This window comes from Portunus trituberculatus, chromosome 41 (genome assembly GCF_017591435.1).
Source record: "Portunus trituberculatus isolate SZX2019 chromosome 41, ASM1759143v1, whole genome shotgun sequence".
Classification (NCBI taxonomy): domain Eukaryota; kingdom Metazoa; phylum Arthropoda; class Malacostraca; order Decapoda; family Portunidae; genus Portunus; species Portunus trituberculatus.
In genome coordinates, this window is record NC_059295.1 from 2,318,556 (window position 1) to 2,338,732 (window position 20,177).

At 45.1% G+C, this 20,177-nt stretch overlaps 1 protein-coding gene across 10 annotated transcripts in view; it reads left to right on the forward strand.

Moving 5' to 3' along the window:
- The window catches only part of LOC123517175 (ubiquitin thioesterase otubain-like), a 392,577-nt gene that overhangs the window by 311,377 nt on the left and 61,023 nt on the right, over positions 1-20,177 (forward strand). For 9 of the 10 annotated variants that reach the window (XM_045277169.1, XM_045277171.1, XM_045277163.1 and 6 more), the window contains one exon: positions 2,286-2,480. The exons of the other annotated variant lie outside the window; for it this stretch is intronic. In XM_045277169.1, the coding sequence (XP_045133104.1) occupies positions 2,286-2,480 (195 nt within the window). The remainder of the gene's footprint in view (positions 1-2,285; positions 2,481-20,177) is intronic. 10 annotated transcript variants of the gene reach the window in all.

Here is a 20,177-nt window from a genome sequence, read left to right on the forward strand (position 1 = left end):
ATATATATATATATATATATATATATATATATATATATATATATATATATATATAAGCTATCACCGAATAATTTCACCACTATGAAGCTTAGTCTTCTGTAAGTTCATCCCTTTCTCCAACCAGACTTTGTCTACAGCTTCAAGTAGTATTTTTTTTTCATTTCTCTATACTATCTCTATCATCTTTCCCATCAGTTGCTCATGCAATATTCTCCCACAAAGCATTCTTGCTGTTTAATTTCTCCAGTTTTCATACTTCCCTTCATGAAACTTTTACCTTGATTATCTTTTACATCCTTAACCACTCTCCTGTCACATTTCATTATTAACAAATCAAATCAGTATAGCTTAATATATCACCTGTGTCATGTACGTATAATTGTAGTATTGGTCAACTATCTCTCTTGAAAAAGTTGGTACTGCAAAACTATAAAACTCTGAACATCTCCAGACCAGTACTTAAGAATATTAATTTGATTTTCTTGCTTGTACAAAATCAAAACAGAAGCATGTAGGTCAGGCAAGACCACTACTTAATGACAGTATTATATTCAGTTTGCAAAATTACTAAGCCAGTGTCATTAACACCAATTATAGTGGAATGTTGATTCTCAAACTTAATTTATTCCTGAATGCTATTCAAAATCCAACTACAGGTAACTCTTGATTTACGCGTGTTTAATTTACACGTTTTTGTTAATATGCAACTGAAAAAATTTTATAATTAATTAAATTTGCACGATCAGTTTGCTTATACGCGATTTGGCCCAACCGCATTTTCAAACTGAGTGCTAGACATAATTTCAAACTGCGCACCAGGGAGTTCTGCAGCTGGCAGATAGGTGGGAGCTCCGCTGCCATGGATGCACTCTTCTGCTACACAGTGATGCACAAAGAATTTTCCAAGAAAAAGTGCCAGACCATCATGCTGCAGTTTTTCAAGAAAACACCAGTGGAAGATGTAGTATCAGAAGAGGATGTGGACGATCCTGTGGAAGCAGTAGAAGCAGAGGAAGTGCAGGTGGATGACGACATCCTTGACTAGGAGGTGGAGGGTCGTGGTCAAGATGGCCCCTGACCACGACGGCCCTCCACGACAGCCTCGGCTCTTTTTTTTTTACCCGTAAGATGGTTTGAAATTATACTTGTTAATACAGTACTAAGACAGATTGTATTAACAAATCAGTCGCTCCCCACTCCCCCATCCTTCCCCCTCCTTCCTCACCCAGTGATTGGTACTGTACCACATAGTACATACGTGAGTACTTACTTTTAATCACTGTTATAATGTTATGGTGTAATGTTTATCAGTAAATTGCCTACTCGTTAATACAATCTGTCTTAAAATGTAAGATACAGAAACATTCCACAGACTGCAAAACATAACATTAAAACATTCGATATTTAGCCAAGTGGCACCCCCGGCTGCTGCAGCAAGCCAGCAAGTCATCATCACCTCATGAAAAACACAATGTACTATCGCGCGCCTCTCAGAAATTTTAAAATCATCTTACGGGTAAACAAAACCTTAAAATGCATATGTGTGCATAACATTTTCTGCTTAGAATTGCATGTGCTCTCACCTCTTTCAATATTTACAGAAAGTCGTGTTACACCATTGTCTTAGCAGCTTATGGCAACCTACCCACTGCCAAGATAGCCACTATACATCTCAATCTCAGATACTATTTATCCAGAGAGGATGTATAGAGTGAACTCATCAGAAGATATTGTTTAGGCAGTGGAGGTATTTTCTTTGTCACTGATCTAGTGAGGGAAGCCTTACAGAGAAGAGCAATCCACTTATTGTCAAAATTAAAGTGATCATAACACTTAGACATCTTAGTGTTGGGAAAAGCTACTAGGGAAATGCAGTTGTGGAGTAATGATGATGGTGTGGCTCATCAAGAGCTGCAAGTGGCTTGAGCTTACTCTTGACCCTGAGCCAATTGAAAACTATTTACATTAAGAGTTCATTGGGTTCACATGTCCTACCCACTATCTCCTCCAGATACATAAAAATAAAAGAAATATTTGTAGAAACTATAGATTAGTAATAAGTGGTAGCCTTTGCTTTGTCTTTTAGTAGTTGAAATCATGTAATTTTCTTTGAGAACTAAATTAGGGCATGTCAACTGGAGCAATTATGAGTTCAAAATTTTGTTGGAAAACCAATTTGTTCAGAAAGGGAGGTATCCATTAACGAAAAATCCATTGTTATAAAAATGTGACATGCACATTGTTTTGAGTCAGTGTATTGACTTTCCATAAATATTCTATTGCAGTTCATGGAAGTTGTCAGTGATCTAGAGGGTAGTGGAAGTATTGACCGTGTGGAAGCTGTCTGCAATGATGCTGGAACCTCAGATTATCTTGTGGTGTATTTGCGACTTCTCATTTCTGCTCACCTTCAGAAAAATGCTGAATTCTTCAGCTTTTTCATTGAAGGTGGAAGGACAGTGGAGGAATTTTGTAAGCAGGTAAGGAATACAAAAATTTACAAATGCTCAAGATGCCTTGTTAGAGTTAAATATTATTTCTTATGACATGATACCATAAATATTTGCCATCAGATGGAGATGGGTATTTAGTGGAGCAGTCTCTTAGATACAGTGAGGTTTCCATAGATAAATGACAGCAGACAGTGGGTATAGGTCTATTATGAAGAAGTCCAGTTAAAGGGACTATGCAGAACTTCCTGACTAGTGTGGCAATATTTTATAGGACAGTTGGGAATTTGTAAATCCACATAATAGTTAACACAGTGCATCTAATTATAAATCCATGGATTTCATTTTGAGTCTGGAGATTGGAGCAATCAATGCACACTATATCTAACTGTTAATCTTTTCTGTGGGCTGACCAGGAAATGGGTGTGTAGGAAAATTGTAAGATTAAACAAATACTTACCAAGTGGGAAGTTTAATTGTAATATCACGAACATTTAACTGCATCACTGAGGTAGTAAACAAGATGCCTGCAGTACTCACTCCATGTCAGTCCTTTAGAGAGTGGGTTTGAGAAAACAACATTTAGATATGCAAACAGCCTAGACCAAAGGCACACTTGGAGTCATAGGGTGGAGTAGGGAGGACATTTACTACCTCAGTGATGCAGTTAAATGTTCATGAAATTACAATCAAACTTCACACTTGGTAAGTATTCGTTTAATCTTACAATTTTCTGTCACAACAATTAACTAACGTCACCAGTAGCCAACGAGAGCTTCAGAGTGATTCATCATGCCCACCAAGTTCTGACAAACTGTGGTCAGAGTGTTGCATTGGGTAATAAAGAGAAAAGCCAGAGTGCAGACATTTTTACTTCCCAAATTTTGTAATCAGTGTGTGACTAAACAGTAATGTGCTTGAAAAAAATATAAATGTTTGAAAAAACAAAACAAAAAGAAGGGACTGGTTACATGAGTCTTTGTATAATCCTGGCTCATATACATAACTTATGAGAGACCTGCTCTTGTAACAACAAAACACAATTTAGGAGGGAATTGCTCTTGCAAAAAGGCTATGTTGACTTATGGGTCTCTTGTAGAACTTCATAAAGATTGACCCCCTGACCCATCCAATAGCAGAAACAATAGGGGACAGGGAGTTTCAGGGCTGCCTTACTTGTTGAGGTGCACCTTGTGGAATGAAATGAGAAAATATTAAGGTCATTACCAGCAGTTAGCATTATATCCTTCGTCCAACGACGCAAGGTATCCTGAGAAGCCAGTTTGATTAGGGGTTTCATAGTTAGAAAAAATGTAGTAATTGTACCCCGTATGTCTTTCATTCTCTCTAGGTAGTCCAGAATGGATGTGACAATGTATAAAGTCCTGTCTGGGGAATAGGCCTCAAAAACCAACTCTGACACATAGGCACCAGGCCGGAATGTTTTTAGTGGGTCACCTATGCTGAAAGACTCAATGTTGAAATCATCATGTTTCTTGTATCTACTAAGTGTATTGTTTGTCCATGTTGCTCAGATAAAAATAGCATTACAGCTGTTAATTTTCTTGACAATTGAATAACGACACCACTTGCTCTCGTGCCCACAATCTTGAATCTTCAGAATTTTCTACCATCTGGCTAAGACTTCAATGTCACTCTCTAACTAAATTCATCTGTGCTGTATACCTCTCACCTAATTCCTCTGACTATGTAAAATTCTTTGACTATTTGACTTCCAAGGTGGAGCACATCTTATCTCACTTTCCTTTTGCTGAGATCTCCATTTTAGGGGATTTCAATGTTCACCACCAGCTTTGGCTTTCATCTTCTTTCACTGACCAACCTGGTGAACAAACCTTCAACTTTGCTATCCTTCATGACCTAGAGCAGCTAGTGAAGTTCCCTACCCGTATTCCTGACCGCCTTGGAGACACGCCCAACATTCTTGATCTTTTCCTAACCTCCAACCCTTCTGCTTACTCTGTTAAACTTTCCTCTCCGTTGGGCTCCTCCGACCACAATCTAATTTCCGTTACCAGTTCTATCACTCCAGTGCAGCCTCAGGACCCGCCTAAGCGGAGGTGCTTCTGGCATTTTAACTCTGCTAAGTGGGAGGAACTAAGGCAGTACTATTCTGATTTCCTTGGGATGATTATTGTTTTCATGTCAGAGATCCTTCTCTTTGTGCCGAGCGCATAACAGAGGTGATTATCTCTGGCATGGAGCTATACATTCCTCATACTTTCTCTAACCCTAAAGTTAAAAGCCTTGGTTTAACTCTGCTTGTTCTCGTGCTGTCAATGATAGAGAGGCGGCTCACAAACGGTTCCGTAGCCATCCAACTGCTGAAACTCATGCCCTATATATTTCTGCCCGTAATCATGCCAAATCTATTCTCCAACTTACTAAAACTCTTTCATCAATAGAAAATGTCAAAGTCTTTCCAATTCTAACTCCTCTCGAGATTTCTGGCATCTAGCCAATAATATCTCTAACAACTTTACTTCTTCGTCTTTCCCTCCTTTACTTCATCCAGATGGCTCTACAGCTGTCTCTTCTTTTCTAAAGCTGAACTCTTCGCTCAAACCTTTGCTACCAACTCAACTTTGGATGATTCTGGGCATATTCCTCCTACTCCTCCACCCTCTGACTACTTCATCCCTAAAATTAAAATTCTTTATAAAGACGTTTTCCTGGCCCTCTCTGGCCTTGATTCTCGGAAGGCTTACGGTCCGGATGGAGTCCCTCCTGTTGTTCTCAAAAACTGTGCTTCCGAACTCGCTCACTGCCTGGTCAAACTCTTTCATCTGTGTCTCTCTACTTCTATTTATCCTTCTTGCTGGAAGTTTGCTCACATTCAACCTGTCCCTAAAAAAGGTGACCACTCCAATCCTTCTAACTACCGCCCTATAGCTTTGATTTCCTGCCTTTCTAAAGCCTTTGAGTCTATCCTTAATAGGAAGATAATGAGGCATCTATCAGCTCACAACCTTCTCTCTGATTGCCAGTATGGTTTCCGTAAAGGCAGATCTACTGGTGATCTTCTTACTTTCCTAACTGAATCTTGGTCATCCTCTTTTAGGGACTTCGGTGAAACCTTTGCTGTCGGCCTTGACATATCGAAAGCCTTCGATAGAGTCTGGCACAAATCTTTAATTTCTAAACTACCCTCCTACGGATTCTATCCTTCTCTCTGTACCTTCATCTCCAGTTTCCTTTCCGATCGTTCTATTGCTGCTGTAGTAGACGGTCACTGTTCTTCCCTAAAACTATCAACAGTGGTGTTCCACAGGGTTCTGTCCTATCACCCACTCTCTTTCTATTATTCATCAATGATCTCCTAAATCTGACTCAATGCCCTATCCACTCCTATGCTGATGATACCACCCTGCATTATTCAACAGCGTTCAACAGACGCCCAACCCAACAACAATTAAATGACTCAAGGCGAGATGCTATAGGACGCCTAACTTCTGATCTTTCACTTGTTTCTGATTGGGGCAGAGAAAACCTGGTTTTGTTCAATGCCTCAAAACTCAATTTCTACAACTATCTACTCGACATAACCTTCCAGACAACTATCCTCTCTTCTTCAATAACACTCAACTTCCCTCTCCTCTACATTAAACACACTCGGTCTATCCTTCACTAAAAATCTAAACTGGAAATTTCACATCTCTACTCTTGCTAAATCAGCTTCCAAGAAGTTAGGTGTCCTATGGCGTCTTCGTCCATTTTCTCTCCCTCCCAGCTGCTTGCTCTGTACAAGGGCCTTATCCGCCCGTGTATGGAGTATGGCTCTCATGTCTGGGGATCCACACACAGCTTTACTAAACAAGGTGGAATCTAAAGCTTTTCGTCTTATCAACTCTTCTCCTCTAACTGACTGTCTTGATTCTTTAAGTCACCGCCGCAATGTTGCATCTTTATCTGTCTTCTACCGCTGTTTTCATGCTGTCTGCTCTTCTGAACTTGCTAACTGCATGCCTTCCCCTCCTGCGGCCTCGCTGCACAAGACTCTCTACTTCTTCTCATCCCTATTCTGTCCATCTTCCTAATGCAAGAGTTAACCAGTATCTTCACTCCTTCATTCCCTACACTGGTAAACTCTGGAACTCTCTACCTGTGTCTGTATTTCCACCTGCCTATGACTTAAACTCTTTCAAAAGAGGAGTGTCAAGACACCTCTTACGTTAACTGGACCCTCCTTTTAGATTTTTTTTTTTCTCTTTCTACTTTCCTCTAACAGGGCCTGGCAACCAGCGGGATTTTTTTTTTTCAACACTTTGTTTTCCCTTGGCCAGTGCCCTTGTAATGTAAAAAAAAAAAAAAAAAAAAAGTGGTAAGTGGTCATTCAGCCCCAAACTTATTATATAATCTAAGATCAACTGTGGGTTCCAAGTGGTATGGTACCTGGGAAGAGGCAGCTTCTCCTGGAAGACTGCCTTCATGAATCTAGTAATCATAGGATGATTTCCTGCAGGCTGGCCATAAATGCTAGCTACTGCTGAGATGGCTGAACATAAGGTGTTCATGGATCTGTAACTACGCTCTTGCTCCTTTCTAGATTCTGATAAGAGGTATTCAAGTAGAACATTTAGAGGTGGGTGAGAAGGATAAATTTTCTTGCTGAGACTAAATGACAACCAGTTTTGGTTATGTGGCCCACATTGAAGTTTCGTGCTCGTTTTCTGTTACTGAACCAAAAATTGGGCAATGTCCGGCGAAAACCCTTGAGTTTGGAAAGATTTCTTGATAATGTCATTTCTGTGAGGACCAACCTTTGAGCCCGTGGGTGAGTGAGAGCTGGATTTTGTGGCAGTACTAGGGGGTTTTGTGGAAGGAGCACAGGTGGGGCTGCTAACAAGTGGAGAGCTCTTTGGAACAACACCTGGATGGGCCACAGTGGCAGAATCACCATGGCCATTGCCTCATCCTCCTGCAGTTTCTGTAGCACTCTGGCGATAATACTGAAAGGTGGGAATGCATATAGTTTCTTATTGGCCCAGTTCATTGTGAAAGCATTAATATGAAAAGCATATGGATCTGGTTTCCAAGAAACATAGTTAGGTAACTGAGTATTGATTCCAGTGGCAAAGAGGTCAACATCAGGAGTATATAGAAGCTTCTCAAAAACATATGGTTGTAGCATCCATTCACCATTCAAATTCCCTACTCATGATTCCTTGTCAGCTTCTATGCTGGGCTGATAAGGTGATCCCCCTCGACACAGGCCACTAAAAAATCTGACATATTAGTACATGAAGATTGGGTTTGGTGCTACCAAAGCGATCTATGCACCCAACTGCCGTGACGTTGTTGGAGCGGAGGCGGATATGTGTTCCTCTGGTGTTCGCACAGAGGGATTGCAGATCCAGTAAGATGGCTTTCAGTTCTAGACAGTTGATGTGATCCAACTCCTGAGCCCAGTGGCCCCCCATCTTTGTATCCCCCAAAAGTCGCACCCCAACCAGTCAGGCAAGCATCCGCGTACATTTCTAGTTGGTGGGGACAAGATTGAAGTGATTTTACCTGAAAATCAACATTATTAATCCACCAGTTGATAAGTCCTATGCATGACTATCCAGGATAACATGTAAATCATAATTGCCATGGTTCTGAATGAGATCTGAGTTACAAATTATCTCCAAATATTTATATATAAGTGGGGCCAGTTCCACGGCAGGGTCAGAGGCCACAGTCATACCAGTAAATGATGACAGCTCATGTAGTGTTACATGCTCCTTTAGAAGTAGCAAGTCCTAAGCTTTGATGATGGTTTTCCTATGGGGGTGTCAAGGTGGCAGTAATGGCAACAGAGTTGAGTATTACCCCAAGGAATTCTATTTCTCGAGTGGGTTGAAGCATTGATTTTTGTATGTCAATAGTGATCCCTAAGGAGTAAAAAAAGTGCATGGCATAAGAAACATTTGACCTTAAAACATCTGCTGATGCAGCAAGGAAAATGCAGTCATCTAAATAACACAACACAAGTATGCCAATTTTCTGCAGATGGGATAGGGCTGGTTTCATCAATTTTGTGAAGATATGAGGAAGACAAGTGAATTGAAACTTACAATTTCCCCAAAAGAACTGTAGCCATTTCCTGTCCTCTGCCTACACCAGGACTGAAAAATGAGCATGTTTAAAATCCATAGTTACGAAAAAACATTTTGGTTGAATTAAGTGTATCACATCCTTGAGTGAGTCCATTTTGAAATGTACATGATTAATATGATCACTAAGTTCTTTCAGGTTTAATATGACTAGCTGAATCATCTTTCTTAACAGTGGGGAATACATTAAAGGGGAAACCCCAATTCCCTGGCACACATACTTCTACTAAATTGTGTTCTAAGAACATACTCATAGCGTTATCCAAAGCTTGACGATCGGCCACAGACAGGTTGAGGGGGATTGGAAGCTTGTCCTATGTGGGCACACTCACAAACTCCAGAACTTTACCATATACTACCTCATGAATCCATTTGTCCTTGGAAAGGGCTCCCCATAGCAGTTTGGAGTGTAAAATATTTCTCCTCACAAAATTGTCTGGAGTGTTAACCAAAGGAGGGACAAGGACACTCACCAAGGGTAGGCTTACTGCAGAGATTTGTGTGTGTGCGTCCCCTGTCCCAGGGGACACCATTTGCCTAAAAAAGGCTGTGGTTGGTATCTTGGTTTTGACTGTTGGGGGGAAGAAAAACAGTAAGGTCTTCTTGGCTGGAAGTCTAGTCGGGGCATACTGCCAACCAAGTGGTGCCCTCTAGGAATGGATAAAAAGCCTCCCTAGCCTCCTTCCTGTGAGCCTCCTCGCATTTCTTCACCATGTCGAACAGGAACAGATCATCTTGTCCTACCTCACACTCCCATCTGCACAGATCTGGCAGGGCCGAGTCATGTACGTGGATCCGTGCAACCTCCTTTCTCAGGTGATTGACGTAATGAACAGTTGAACTAAGTAGTCTGAGGCTGTTATTCAATCCATCTAAATGGCAATTGATGTTCTGCCCCTTCTTTTCCCCTATGTCATTGATGCAGCAGGCAATGGGGACCAGTGCCTTAGCAATCAGGCCATTAGTATGCAACAGTCCCACATCAATGAACTTGCTTCCCAAGCTGAAGGCCTTGGTGATGGCAGTATTGGTCGTAGGGAGCTTCAAATTTGGCACATTTCTTGGGATCTTCATCTTGCCACAAGTTGCCTTGACTGCGCCAAACGAGGGACAGTGTCTCAGACTTGAATTGAGAATGGCAGCCAGGCACTCAAACAATGGCTCACCTTTTTCTTCCTCACCTTGGAAGTGGCCGGAGAGGTCCTCAAGGGCTTTAAGAAAATCTGTATCATCACCGGAAGTGCAGTTTGGCTGTGCGGCAGTGAGCTTGTCAAGCTCATCAAGAGGGTCAGGCAGACACTTGAGAATTTCTCCGTCTTCACTCTCAGAAGCAGAGAGGTTATGAAAACCATGAAAATCGCATTGTACGCAATTGTAACATCAGTCTCAGCCAGTTTCTTATTCAATTTGTGTATCAAGTCACTTAACAGGCCACTCAGATGGTCCAGACTGTCGGCCCTTAGCACACGGTCTGCCGCAGAATTGACATGACTCAGGCCGGTATCAGGTTGGGCAGAAGCATGCATGTTCCCTAGCTGGCCACTAGGGTATTCTAGAGACCCTTTCTTCCTTTTAGTAGTATCCTCATCCTGGGAATCCATCTTACGTTGCTTTTTCCCAGAAGACAAGGAGGCAAGAGAGGACAAACACCTTGGCATTTCTGGAATGTTCTCCCGGTCCACCATCTGTCAGGCAAAATAAACAGCCAGGTCTCAAAAAAACTGAAGTCCATATATGTCCTTGGATCATATATGTATCTTTCACCATAAAGCTAACAGCTTACTGTAACAAAACAAAGACGAGGGTGAAAGCTTACCAGGCCAACTCCTTGGAGAAAGCCAGTGAAAAACAACACTTAGACAACGAAACGGAGGAAGTGTGGACTGTGTGGAAGTGAGTGGCGAACTGACATAGAGTGAGCACTGTGGGCATCTTGTTGACTACCAGTGACATCAGTTAAATGTTGTGACGTGAAATGAAAGTTAGAATATAGAATCGCCGAAATTGCTGTGACCATGTGTTCCAGGGTGAAGAGTATAATCCATGAGAGGCTAAAAGACTAGTCAAACAGAGATGAGCCATTCACAATTTTTAGCCTGTGTTCCAACTTTACCATGATGTTCCAACTTGTTATAAATGTTACCTCTCTTGAAACCACTGATGACAGTTGTGGGCAATGTAGAAACGTGATGAACTGCAGTATCAGGTGGCAACTGTTGTGAAGACTGCTGATCTGGAGTCTTGGAAGATGAATTGTCTCATCCCAGCTGGTGAACATTAGTTATTACTGACATGACCATTGCATAAATTTCCCCTTATCTGGGGTTTTCTGTCACAGTTGTCCTGAACAGTTTCGCAGTATTTTTTTATGAGATGCAGCCAAGTCATTATTAATACACAACAAACTAATAGAAATTACAACTATGTGGGAAACTATGTTTGGCAACTTTATATCTTCTTTTGCAACTTTCAGCAGTGAAATGATATCTGCTTACAGTATTGGAGAACTATTGTTAGATTTGTTTATGAAAACCAAACTTTTGCACACAAATAACATATTCAGTGTATTAACACTAATTGGGAAAAATATGAAAATTGGATGGACTAAAATATAGATGTTATATAAGGCAATATAAACAGTGAGCATTCATGATCTGTGTAAACTGGTTTAGTCTTTTGTTGCTACACATATTAATTACCCATATGTAATTATGTATGCCTATATGCCACTATTTCCCACACTTGGCACAGAAAATCAACCAGCACCTCTATATAGAGAGAGATCGTGCCTATAGAAGTACCACATCGCCTCCTGCGCATGTGCGCTGGGAACCACCAGCCCAGCTGGCCAACCCTACATCAGATCCTTTCTATGCTCGGCACAGTGTTCATCTGCGCCTCTTCTTGCTTCTTCCAGTCTTTTTTGTGCCCACTTCTTTGCCGCTTCCATTGCTACTTCTCCCTGAGTTGCTATGGCCACTCGGAGTTGTGTTGGATGCAAGAGGTGGTTGCCAGGCAGGGCTTTAAAACCACATTCCCGCTGTGTGTCTTGCCAGCCCGCCATGTGTTCAGCCGAAGACTGGTGTAGTGAGTGTTTTCACCTCTCCCTTCTCCATTTCCAAGCGTATGTGAAGGATGCTGAGAAGCGTTCTGCTAAGGAGAAGAAGCAGGCCAAGTCGTTTGGCGGTTCCAGTGAGAAGCGTTCTCACCGGCAGGAGCTGGCTTCTGAACCTTGGGCCAGCAGGTTTGTCGCTGTAGAGTCTGATCTGGCCACTATGAAGGCTTCTATTGGCTAGCTGTCAGCGGTTTTGTTGCCCCCTTGCCTCCGTTTCCGCGTTTTCAGGGTTTGTGGATGGCGGAGTGAGCGTGCATCCACACCCCCCCCAGGTTGGTGCCGGGTGTAGCGGGACCCTGGTCTCCCCCCAGCTCAGGCCCTTCAATGGCGGCTGTTGATAGTAGTGGAGTGAGTCTCAGTGTGTCCCCTCTCCCTGGTTTGGCTCCAGGAGTGAGTGGGGGGTAGGCTCCCTCTGTTCCAAGCGCTGCCCCAGAGTTGGTGGTCGGGGGAGTAAATTTGCATGCGGCCCCGCGCTATGCCCCACCGCCGGTTACGAGTGGCGTGCCTTCTCCCACTGTTCCTGGCCCTTCCATGGAGTTTTCAGGGCTCGGTGGAGTTAGCGTATGTGCGGCCCCTCTCCCTAGTTTGGCTCTGGGAGTGAGGGGGGTCCAGTCCCATGCTGTTTCAGGCTCTTCCGTGGACTTTTCTGGCTTCAGGGGTGTGAGCTTGAGTGCGGCCCCGCTCCCTAGCGTGGCCCCAGCAGTGAGTGTGGCACAGACTCCCACTGTGTCAGGTGCTTCCAGGGAGTTTTCAGGTCTCAGTGGAATGAGCTTGCGTGCAGCCCCACTCCCTGGTGTGGCTCCGGGATTGAGTGGTTTGCAGACTCCCGCTGATCGTGTTTCTTCCGTGGCCGGTCCTGGGGTTGGTGGATTGAGTCTGCGTGCTGCTCCTCTCTCTGGTAAGGCCTCGGGGGCTTGTGAGGAGCCAGCTCCTGCCAGGCCAGTCTCCTCCTTGGGCCTTGTTGGTGGCGGAGAAACAGGACTTCATGCAGCACCACTCCCTGCTGGGTTGCCAGGTGATGGCAATTTTGCAGGCTCGGCGGGCGTGTCTTCCATGGGCATGCCTCATGTTGATTGGCTGCATGGGTCAATGCCCTCACAGGTCCTGCCCCGAGCAGTTGATGCAGGCGCGGACCCTGGTGGCGCAGTAGTTAGTCAGGCTGCTGCCACGGGCTGGCCTTCATTTTCTGAAGAGATGTTCCATCGGGGGAGGCTGGCACTCCAGATGAGGAAGGTGTGGCCTCCTTTCGTGAGCTTATTACCTCAGTGAGAGAGTCCTTGAGTCTCCCCATGCCCTCTTCTCTTGCTTCCACTCTTCAGACTGGGGTCGAGCGCACCTCTGGGACTTCACGGCTTGGCCCCACTCCCTTGGTGCTGCCTCGTTCTCCTCTGGCTCTGGAGGTTTGCAGGGAACAACTGGGCTGTTCCCTGGGGATCTCTAATCCAGCTTCAGCCAAGTTTGTCTTGCCCAGGAGGTGGGCTTCAAGGGCGGAGAGGTGGTACACTCCAGAAGAAGATTCCTGTGGGGCTCCTCCTCTCAATGATGAACTGCTTCATTTGGTGGAGAGTAAAGATCTGTCTGTGAGTCTTCCCTGGCGTATGGCTACTCAATTAGAGGGTATTTTTAGTAGTCTGGTTGATATCACTTCCTGGACAGATAAGGTTCTGGGGCCCCTTGCTGGCCTTTCCAGTGCTGCCCCTGAGAGGGGTTTTGAGTGCCTGAGCTCTTGGCAGGGCAAATTTAGATATTATGCAACCCTGTGAAATGCTCCATTTGAGGATGATGATACGCAGACAGGCTGTGGTGAGAAACCTCCCCAATACTTATAGTGATCGGGAGAGATGGCAGTTTATGTCTTCCCCTGTTGGCTCCCACCTTTTTGATGATCAGACTTGCAGTAGTGGAACAGAGGGAGCTTGAGTCCTTGCAACGGTCACTCGTTTCCCAGATTGCTTGTGGTCTGGCTTCCACAGCTCAGGGCGTCAGGGCTAAGGCTGGTCGTGCTGTTTGTTCCCGATGCCTTGCACTGGTTGTGCCTCCTTCAGTTCCGCCCCCTCCTGCTCCTAAGATGAGTTGTTCCTTTCACTCTAGAGGAATCTTCCGTGGCTGCTCTAGGGGCCTTCAGGGCTCTCGCTAGGGACGCTGTGGATGTGCCATTGCAGCGGCACTGGCAGGAGTGGGAGAACATAGGGGTCTGCGAGTGGGTAGTCAAGACCCTTTGGTATGGTTACGTTCTCCCCTTCCTCAGGGATCCTCCCCTCTTGAGCACACCTGTGGAGTTTCCGGTGTACAAGGGGGGCTCGGACCATCATTCGGCTCTGGAGGCTGCGGTTTCCAAGATGCTGATAAAGGGAGTTATAGAACCGGTGGTAGACCCTCAGGCTGGGTTCTATTCTCGCATCTTCCTTGTGCCTAAGTCCACAGGAGGCTGGAGACCAATTTGCGACCTTTCGGTCTTAAATTGTTTCCTGGTGGTGACCCACTTCCACATGGAGACAGTTTCGTCAGTGCCAGAGTCAATGGCTGAGGGTGAGTGGATGGTGTCCTTGGACCTGCGGGACGCTTACTATCAGGTTCTTGTCCACGCTGTGGATGTGCCATTGCAGCGGCACTGGCAGGAGTGGGAGAACATAGGGGTCTGCGAGTGGGTAGTCAAGACCCTTTGGTATGGTTACGTTCTCCCCTTCCTCAGGGATCCTCCCCTCTTGAGCACACCTGTGGAGTTTCCGGTGTACAAGGGGGGCTCGGACCATCATTCGGCTCTGGAGGCTGCGGTTTCCAAGATGCTGATAAATGGAGTTATAGAACCGGTGGTAGACCCTCAGGCTGGGTTCTATTCTCGCATCTTCCTTGTGCCTAAGTCCACAGGAGGCTGGAGACCAATTTACGACCTTTCGGTCTTAAATTGTTTCCTGGTGGTGACCCACTTCCGCATGGAGACAGTTTCGTCAGTGCCAGAGTCAATGGCTGAGGGTGAGTGGATGGTGTCCTTGGACCTGCGGGACGCTTACTATCAGGTTCTTGTCCACCCTCAGTCATGCAAGTACATGCAGTTCGTCTGGCAGGGCAGAGTTTACCAGTTTCAGACTCTTTGCTTCAGCCTTGCCACGGCTCCTCAGGTCTTTACCAAGGTGATGGCCCCCATGTTGGATTGGGCCCATCATCTCTGCATACTCTTGCATCGCTATGTGGACGATTAGCTGATGTCTAGTCCTTCTTGGGCTTCATGCCTCGGCAATGCCTGGTCTCTTCTGCTTCTGTGTGTTCTCGGGTGGGGATTCAGGTCAACTGGGCCAAATCCGACTTGTCTCCCAGCCAAAGGAAGCAGTTTTTGGATATGGTTTTTGACGCTGTCAGATCAAGTCAACGGATTTCTGGCAGTGGCTTGACAAGTTCTGTTAGCCAAGGCTCTACCAGAGTCCCTCTGGAGGTCTTTCCTGGGACATCTTGTATCCCTAGCTCAGTTAGTGTCAGGTGGGCTCCTGCAGATGCGAGCTCTACAGTGGTACCTAAAGAGGCATTGGCGGGCTGCTTCCGACCCAGATTGGTGGCAGGTGGCTCCAAGTCGTCAGTGTTTCCAAGACCTCGTTTGGTGGTTGGTTCCGCATCAACTTCTGAAAGCGCCCTGTTTGTGGTGCCGCCCCCAGAACAAACCCTGTTCTCAGATGCTTCCCATCTCGGCTGGGGAGCTCACCTGGGAAATTCTCTGGCTTCAGAAGTCTGGACTGTGGAGCAGCAGGGGCTCCACATAAATCATCTAGAGCTTTTGGCAGTCTTTTGGGCTCTCCAGAGTTTTCAGCAGGCCTTGTCGGGATCGGTGGTTTCTGTGATGTCCAACAACTCGACAGTGGTCACCTGTCTCAGGAAGTCCGGGGGCACTTGTTCCAAACCTCTGTCAGCCTTAGCAGGGACAGTTTTGCGGTGTTGCAAGAGCCATTCCATCTCTCTGTGCCCTGTTTTCGTTCCAGGACACCACAATGTTGGGAGTGTCAGTTCAGAGTGGACCCTACATCCTGAAATTTGCAGGAAAGTCTTCCGGGTGTAGGGGTCTCCTCTGGTAGATCTGTTTGCCACGGCTCTGACTCATCGTCTTCCCCTGTATGTATCTCCTCTCCTGAATCAGGGAGCCTGGTGACAGGATGCGTTCTCTTTTCCATGGGACGGTCTGGATCTGTACGCCTTTTCTCCGTTCGCTCTGATCTGCCGTGTTCTGATGAGGGTTCGCAAGTCGCAGGCTGTGCGTATGACACTAGTGGCTTCTCTTTGGCCTCAGGCAGACTGGTTTCCCCTGTTGCTGGACCTGCTCATGGACAGTCCCCAGGTTCTTCCCATGTAGTGGTCTCTTCTTCGACAACCTCACCGTCCCCTCTTCCACGGTTCTCCCGAGGAGTTCCATCTTTACATGTGGCGACTCTCCAGCGTCTGTTCCGAGTGCGAGGTTTCTCATGCAAGGCTGCTAAGTTCATGTCTCGACCAATCCGGCAATCCTCCGCCTTAGTTTACCAGGCAAAGTGGAGAGTCTTTTGTGGTTGGTGTGAGTTGAGGGGGTTTGGATCTGTGCTCTGCCTCTGTAGTGCAGCTAGCAGACATTTTCATTTACCTTTTTGAGTCAAAGCGCCTGTCAGTGTCAGCAATTAGGGGTTATCGTTGTGCCTTAGCTCCTGTTCTGCGTCAGTGAGGCATAGACCTTTTCACCAATCCAGACCTTTCTTCTCTGTTCCGCTCCTTTGTGGTATCTTGTCCACCTCGTTTGCCTCGGTTACCTGCCTGGGACCTTTCTCTGGTCCTTTGGTCCTTATGAGCCATTGCAGACAGCCTCACTGAGAGATGTCTCGCTTAAGACCGTGTTTCTTCTGGCGCTCGCTTCAGCTCGTCGGGTTAGTGGGCTTCACGGCCTGTCGGCTGAGGTGCGTCATTCCAAGGGTTGGACGTCCATGACCTTTTCCTTCACCACTGATTTCCTTGCTAAGACTCAGTGTCCGGGCCAGCATTCCTTCGACGAGTTCACTATTCCTGCTCTTCTTCATTTTGTTGGAGAGGACGAGGTAGACTGCCTTCTTTGTCCGGTTCAGGTGGTCCGTGAGTATCTTCGCAGGACTAGGGATTGTCAGCCAGCTTGCTCTAGGTTGTTGGTCACAGTTTCGGATCCCAGACGAGCTTTCCACCCTCATACCTTGTCTAAGTGGATTTGTCAGGTGATTCAGAGGGCCTATGTGAGTGTCTTGGATGAGTAGACGCGCCTTCTGAAAGTGAACGCACATGAGGTTCGCGCTATTGCGACCACTGTTCTTTTTAGAAAAGTTAAGAGTCTGGACTTGGTTCTCAAGGTTGGTATAAGGAAGAGTATGACCACATATGCCTCCTTTTACCTAAGGGATGTTACTCATAGGTATTTAGATACTTTTTCCCATGGGCCGATAGTTTCAGTGCTAAGGGTTGTTCACTAATGTTGGTTTAGTTTCATTCTGGTTTTTTGGGGTTTTGGCGATTTTGGAGATCGTGTCTTCGATCTTCTGTTACACCCTCCCACCTATACTTGGTTCAGTTCAGGTGGTTCTTTTAGCTTGCAAGGAAGATACAGTCTCACCAGCCTTCTTAATAGAGTCTGCTGACTTGAAAATAATAGACAGTAGATGGAGTCAAGCCATGGTGGCGAGCAATGTTATTAGTTTTCTGGCCTCTCTCGTGTCTGTGAATAATATCCAGCTTCACTTCGAGAGTAAGAGACTTCCTGGTCTTCTTAGGAACGCTAGGCGACATTGCAGGGCGTTTTGGTGGTAAGTTGAGCTAGGGAAGACGAGCTGCTGCTGATGCTGTTATGTTTTGACTGGGGAGTGAGTGGTGCGCGTGTTGTCCACGAGAGGCTTGATCTTGATCTTGATCTTTATTCTACAGGTGTCTCAGGATTTCTCCTGAGGCAGGCCTTACTACCAGCAGCTCTTGGTGTATTTAAAAGCCTGTCAGCTTGCATGATACAGTGGGGCTTTCAAATTTTGAAAAAATTACCTGGATAAAACTTCGTTAAAGTGAGTCTGGTGTTCGTTAAACGAGCAGATGGTAGTAAAATGAAACCTTTATTGTAGCGAAATTTTGTTGTGTGAACCTTCGTTAAGCGGGGTTTGCCTGTCCTAATACAGTAATACTCCGCTTAATGAACAGGATAGGGGGGTGTCAAAGCTGTTCGTAGAGCGGAAATTCGTTAAGCGGAAGTAATTTTCCCATAGGAAATAATGGAAATTGGGGGGATGCGTTCTGGGCTGATCCCCAACATACCACATGGGTAAAAAACAAAATATATATATATTTATATTAGCTTTTTACAAGCCTTGCCCCCAAGAAAGGATTGTTTTGTAATGCATAAAGTGAAATCTTACATGGAATACCAAAAAATAAAGCAGAGATGATGAGATCGGCCACAGACGGCTGAGACTCCGGTGACTTGGCCACTTCTTCTTCTTCTTGTGACTCTTTTTAGCTTGGCGTGTTTTCTTTCACCACGATAATATTACATTTGTTTCCACTCCTCTATTGCCTGCTATAATGGATATCATATCTCAGTATTCATATACGCTCATGCCATGAGGATAACCTGGACTCCGTGGCAGTAAGTGATAGTGAATTACTTATGAAATACTGCGGTATTTCATTAGTAATTCACTATCACTCACCGCCACGGAGTCCAGGTTATCCTCATGGCATGAGCGTATATGAATACTAAGATATGATATCCATTATAGCAGGTAATAGAGGAGTGGAAACATAAACATCATGATGAAAGTAACACGCAAGCTACAAGGGTCACAAGAAGAAGAAGAAGCCGAGTGGCGAGTCTCCGCCGCCTGTGGTTCATCTCATCTCTGCTTTATTTTTTGGTATTCCATTAAGATTTCACTTTATGCATTACAAAACAATCCTTTCTTGGGGGCAAGGCTTATAAAAAGCTAATAGAAATGTTGTTTTGTGAACATATATGCATATATAAGACAGTAACATTCAAATGGGGATCAAATCGTGCAATCGCGAGTCAAAGTTGTGCTCGGCAAAATATGATATATTTTACCGATTCGTGTATATGCGAGATTTGTGTTCGGCAAGGTTTGACTGCATACTTACCCATATGTAATTACATAGTAAGAGGTTCCCTTCTTCCCTCCTCTCTGTGTTTCTGTCAATTTTGGCAGAAAGGATCTGAGGTAGGGTTGGCCAGCTGGGCTGGTGTTTCCCGGCTCACATGCGCACGGAGGTGACATTGTACTTCTATAGGCACGATCTCTATATACACTGCTGGTCAGAGCGGAAGGCGCAAAAGGGACCACGACTTCCATTCTGATCAAATTTCATTCATCCCTTCTTAACACCTAAACATACGACAGGATTCGCTATATGTTGCTATCTGACAACTCTGCAGCTCTAGTAGTCAAAGTAGATGATATGTTTCCTTAGTCAATGTTCGCCTGTGGTTCGTGTGCTTGCATTTGAATTTTCTTTCACCCCCTCCCTCACGGCCCTTTTTTGTGGATACATGGGCTTACCATTGTGCCCAAATCTCAGTCATTTGTGCCTTAGTGAGGGAGAATAAGTCAAATCAAGAAATTGCCACGAACACTGGCAAAGCTCTCAGAACTGTTCAACGTTGGACCAAAATTTTTTGTGGCGTGAGGAAGAGACACTTCGCCACCACCTTACAAGCCTGAAGAGCGTAAGCGCGGTGTGAGCCAGAGAACTCTGAACATTATTCGAAGACAGCTTGAGGCCAACCCTCATATACACAGCAAGGAACTTAAGGCCAGGAACACTCTGTGCTGGGTGGGGTGAGTGAAAGGAGTGTGTGGATATATGTGAAAGGTGACATGGGATAATGGAGTTGCTGCGCAGTTTCAAAACCTTGTTTCAGTCATGATTACCTTAACAGGAGGCTTGCAATTTGTGTCTCAGCACAAAGATTGGGACTTAGGTAAGTGGCGTAGGGTACTTTGGTCAGATGAGGCAAGCTTTCAGATCACAGACAACCAGAGAAACCATGTGTACCACAGACCCGGTAGTAACCGTCACGATCCACGTTACACAACACACACATTAAAACCAAATTCTTTGATGGTGTGGGGTTGTTTTTCTTACTATGGTCTTGAAAAATTAGTGTTTTTGCCCAAGAATGTTCATATGAACCAAAATAACTACTTTGAGCTAATTCTAGATGAGTTAGATGAGTGTGTGGAAAAGTGCAATGCTGATACCTTCATGTAAGATGGTGCACCATGCCATACGGCAAAGTCAATTGTTGACTGGTTTTGATTTCTGCAATGTCAGCCTTTTAAAACCTTGGCCCGCAAGTTCACCAGACCTGAACCCTATAAAGAATTTCTGGGGGTACATAAAACTGAAGCTAAAGGAGAGAGATACCTTCTCCCTCCCACGCCTCCAAGCCGCTATTCAGGACATATGGGACAATATTGACGCTCAGTATTTCCACCACCTGGATGATTCACTTCCCAAGAG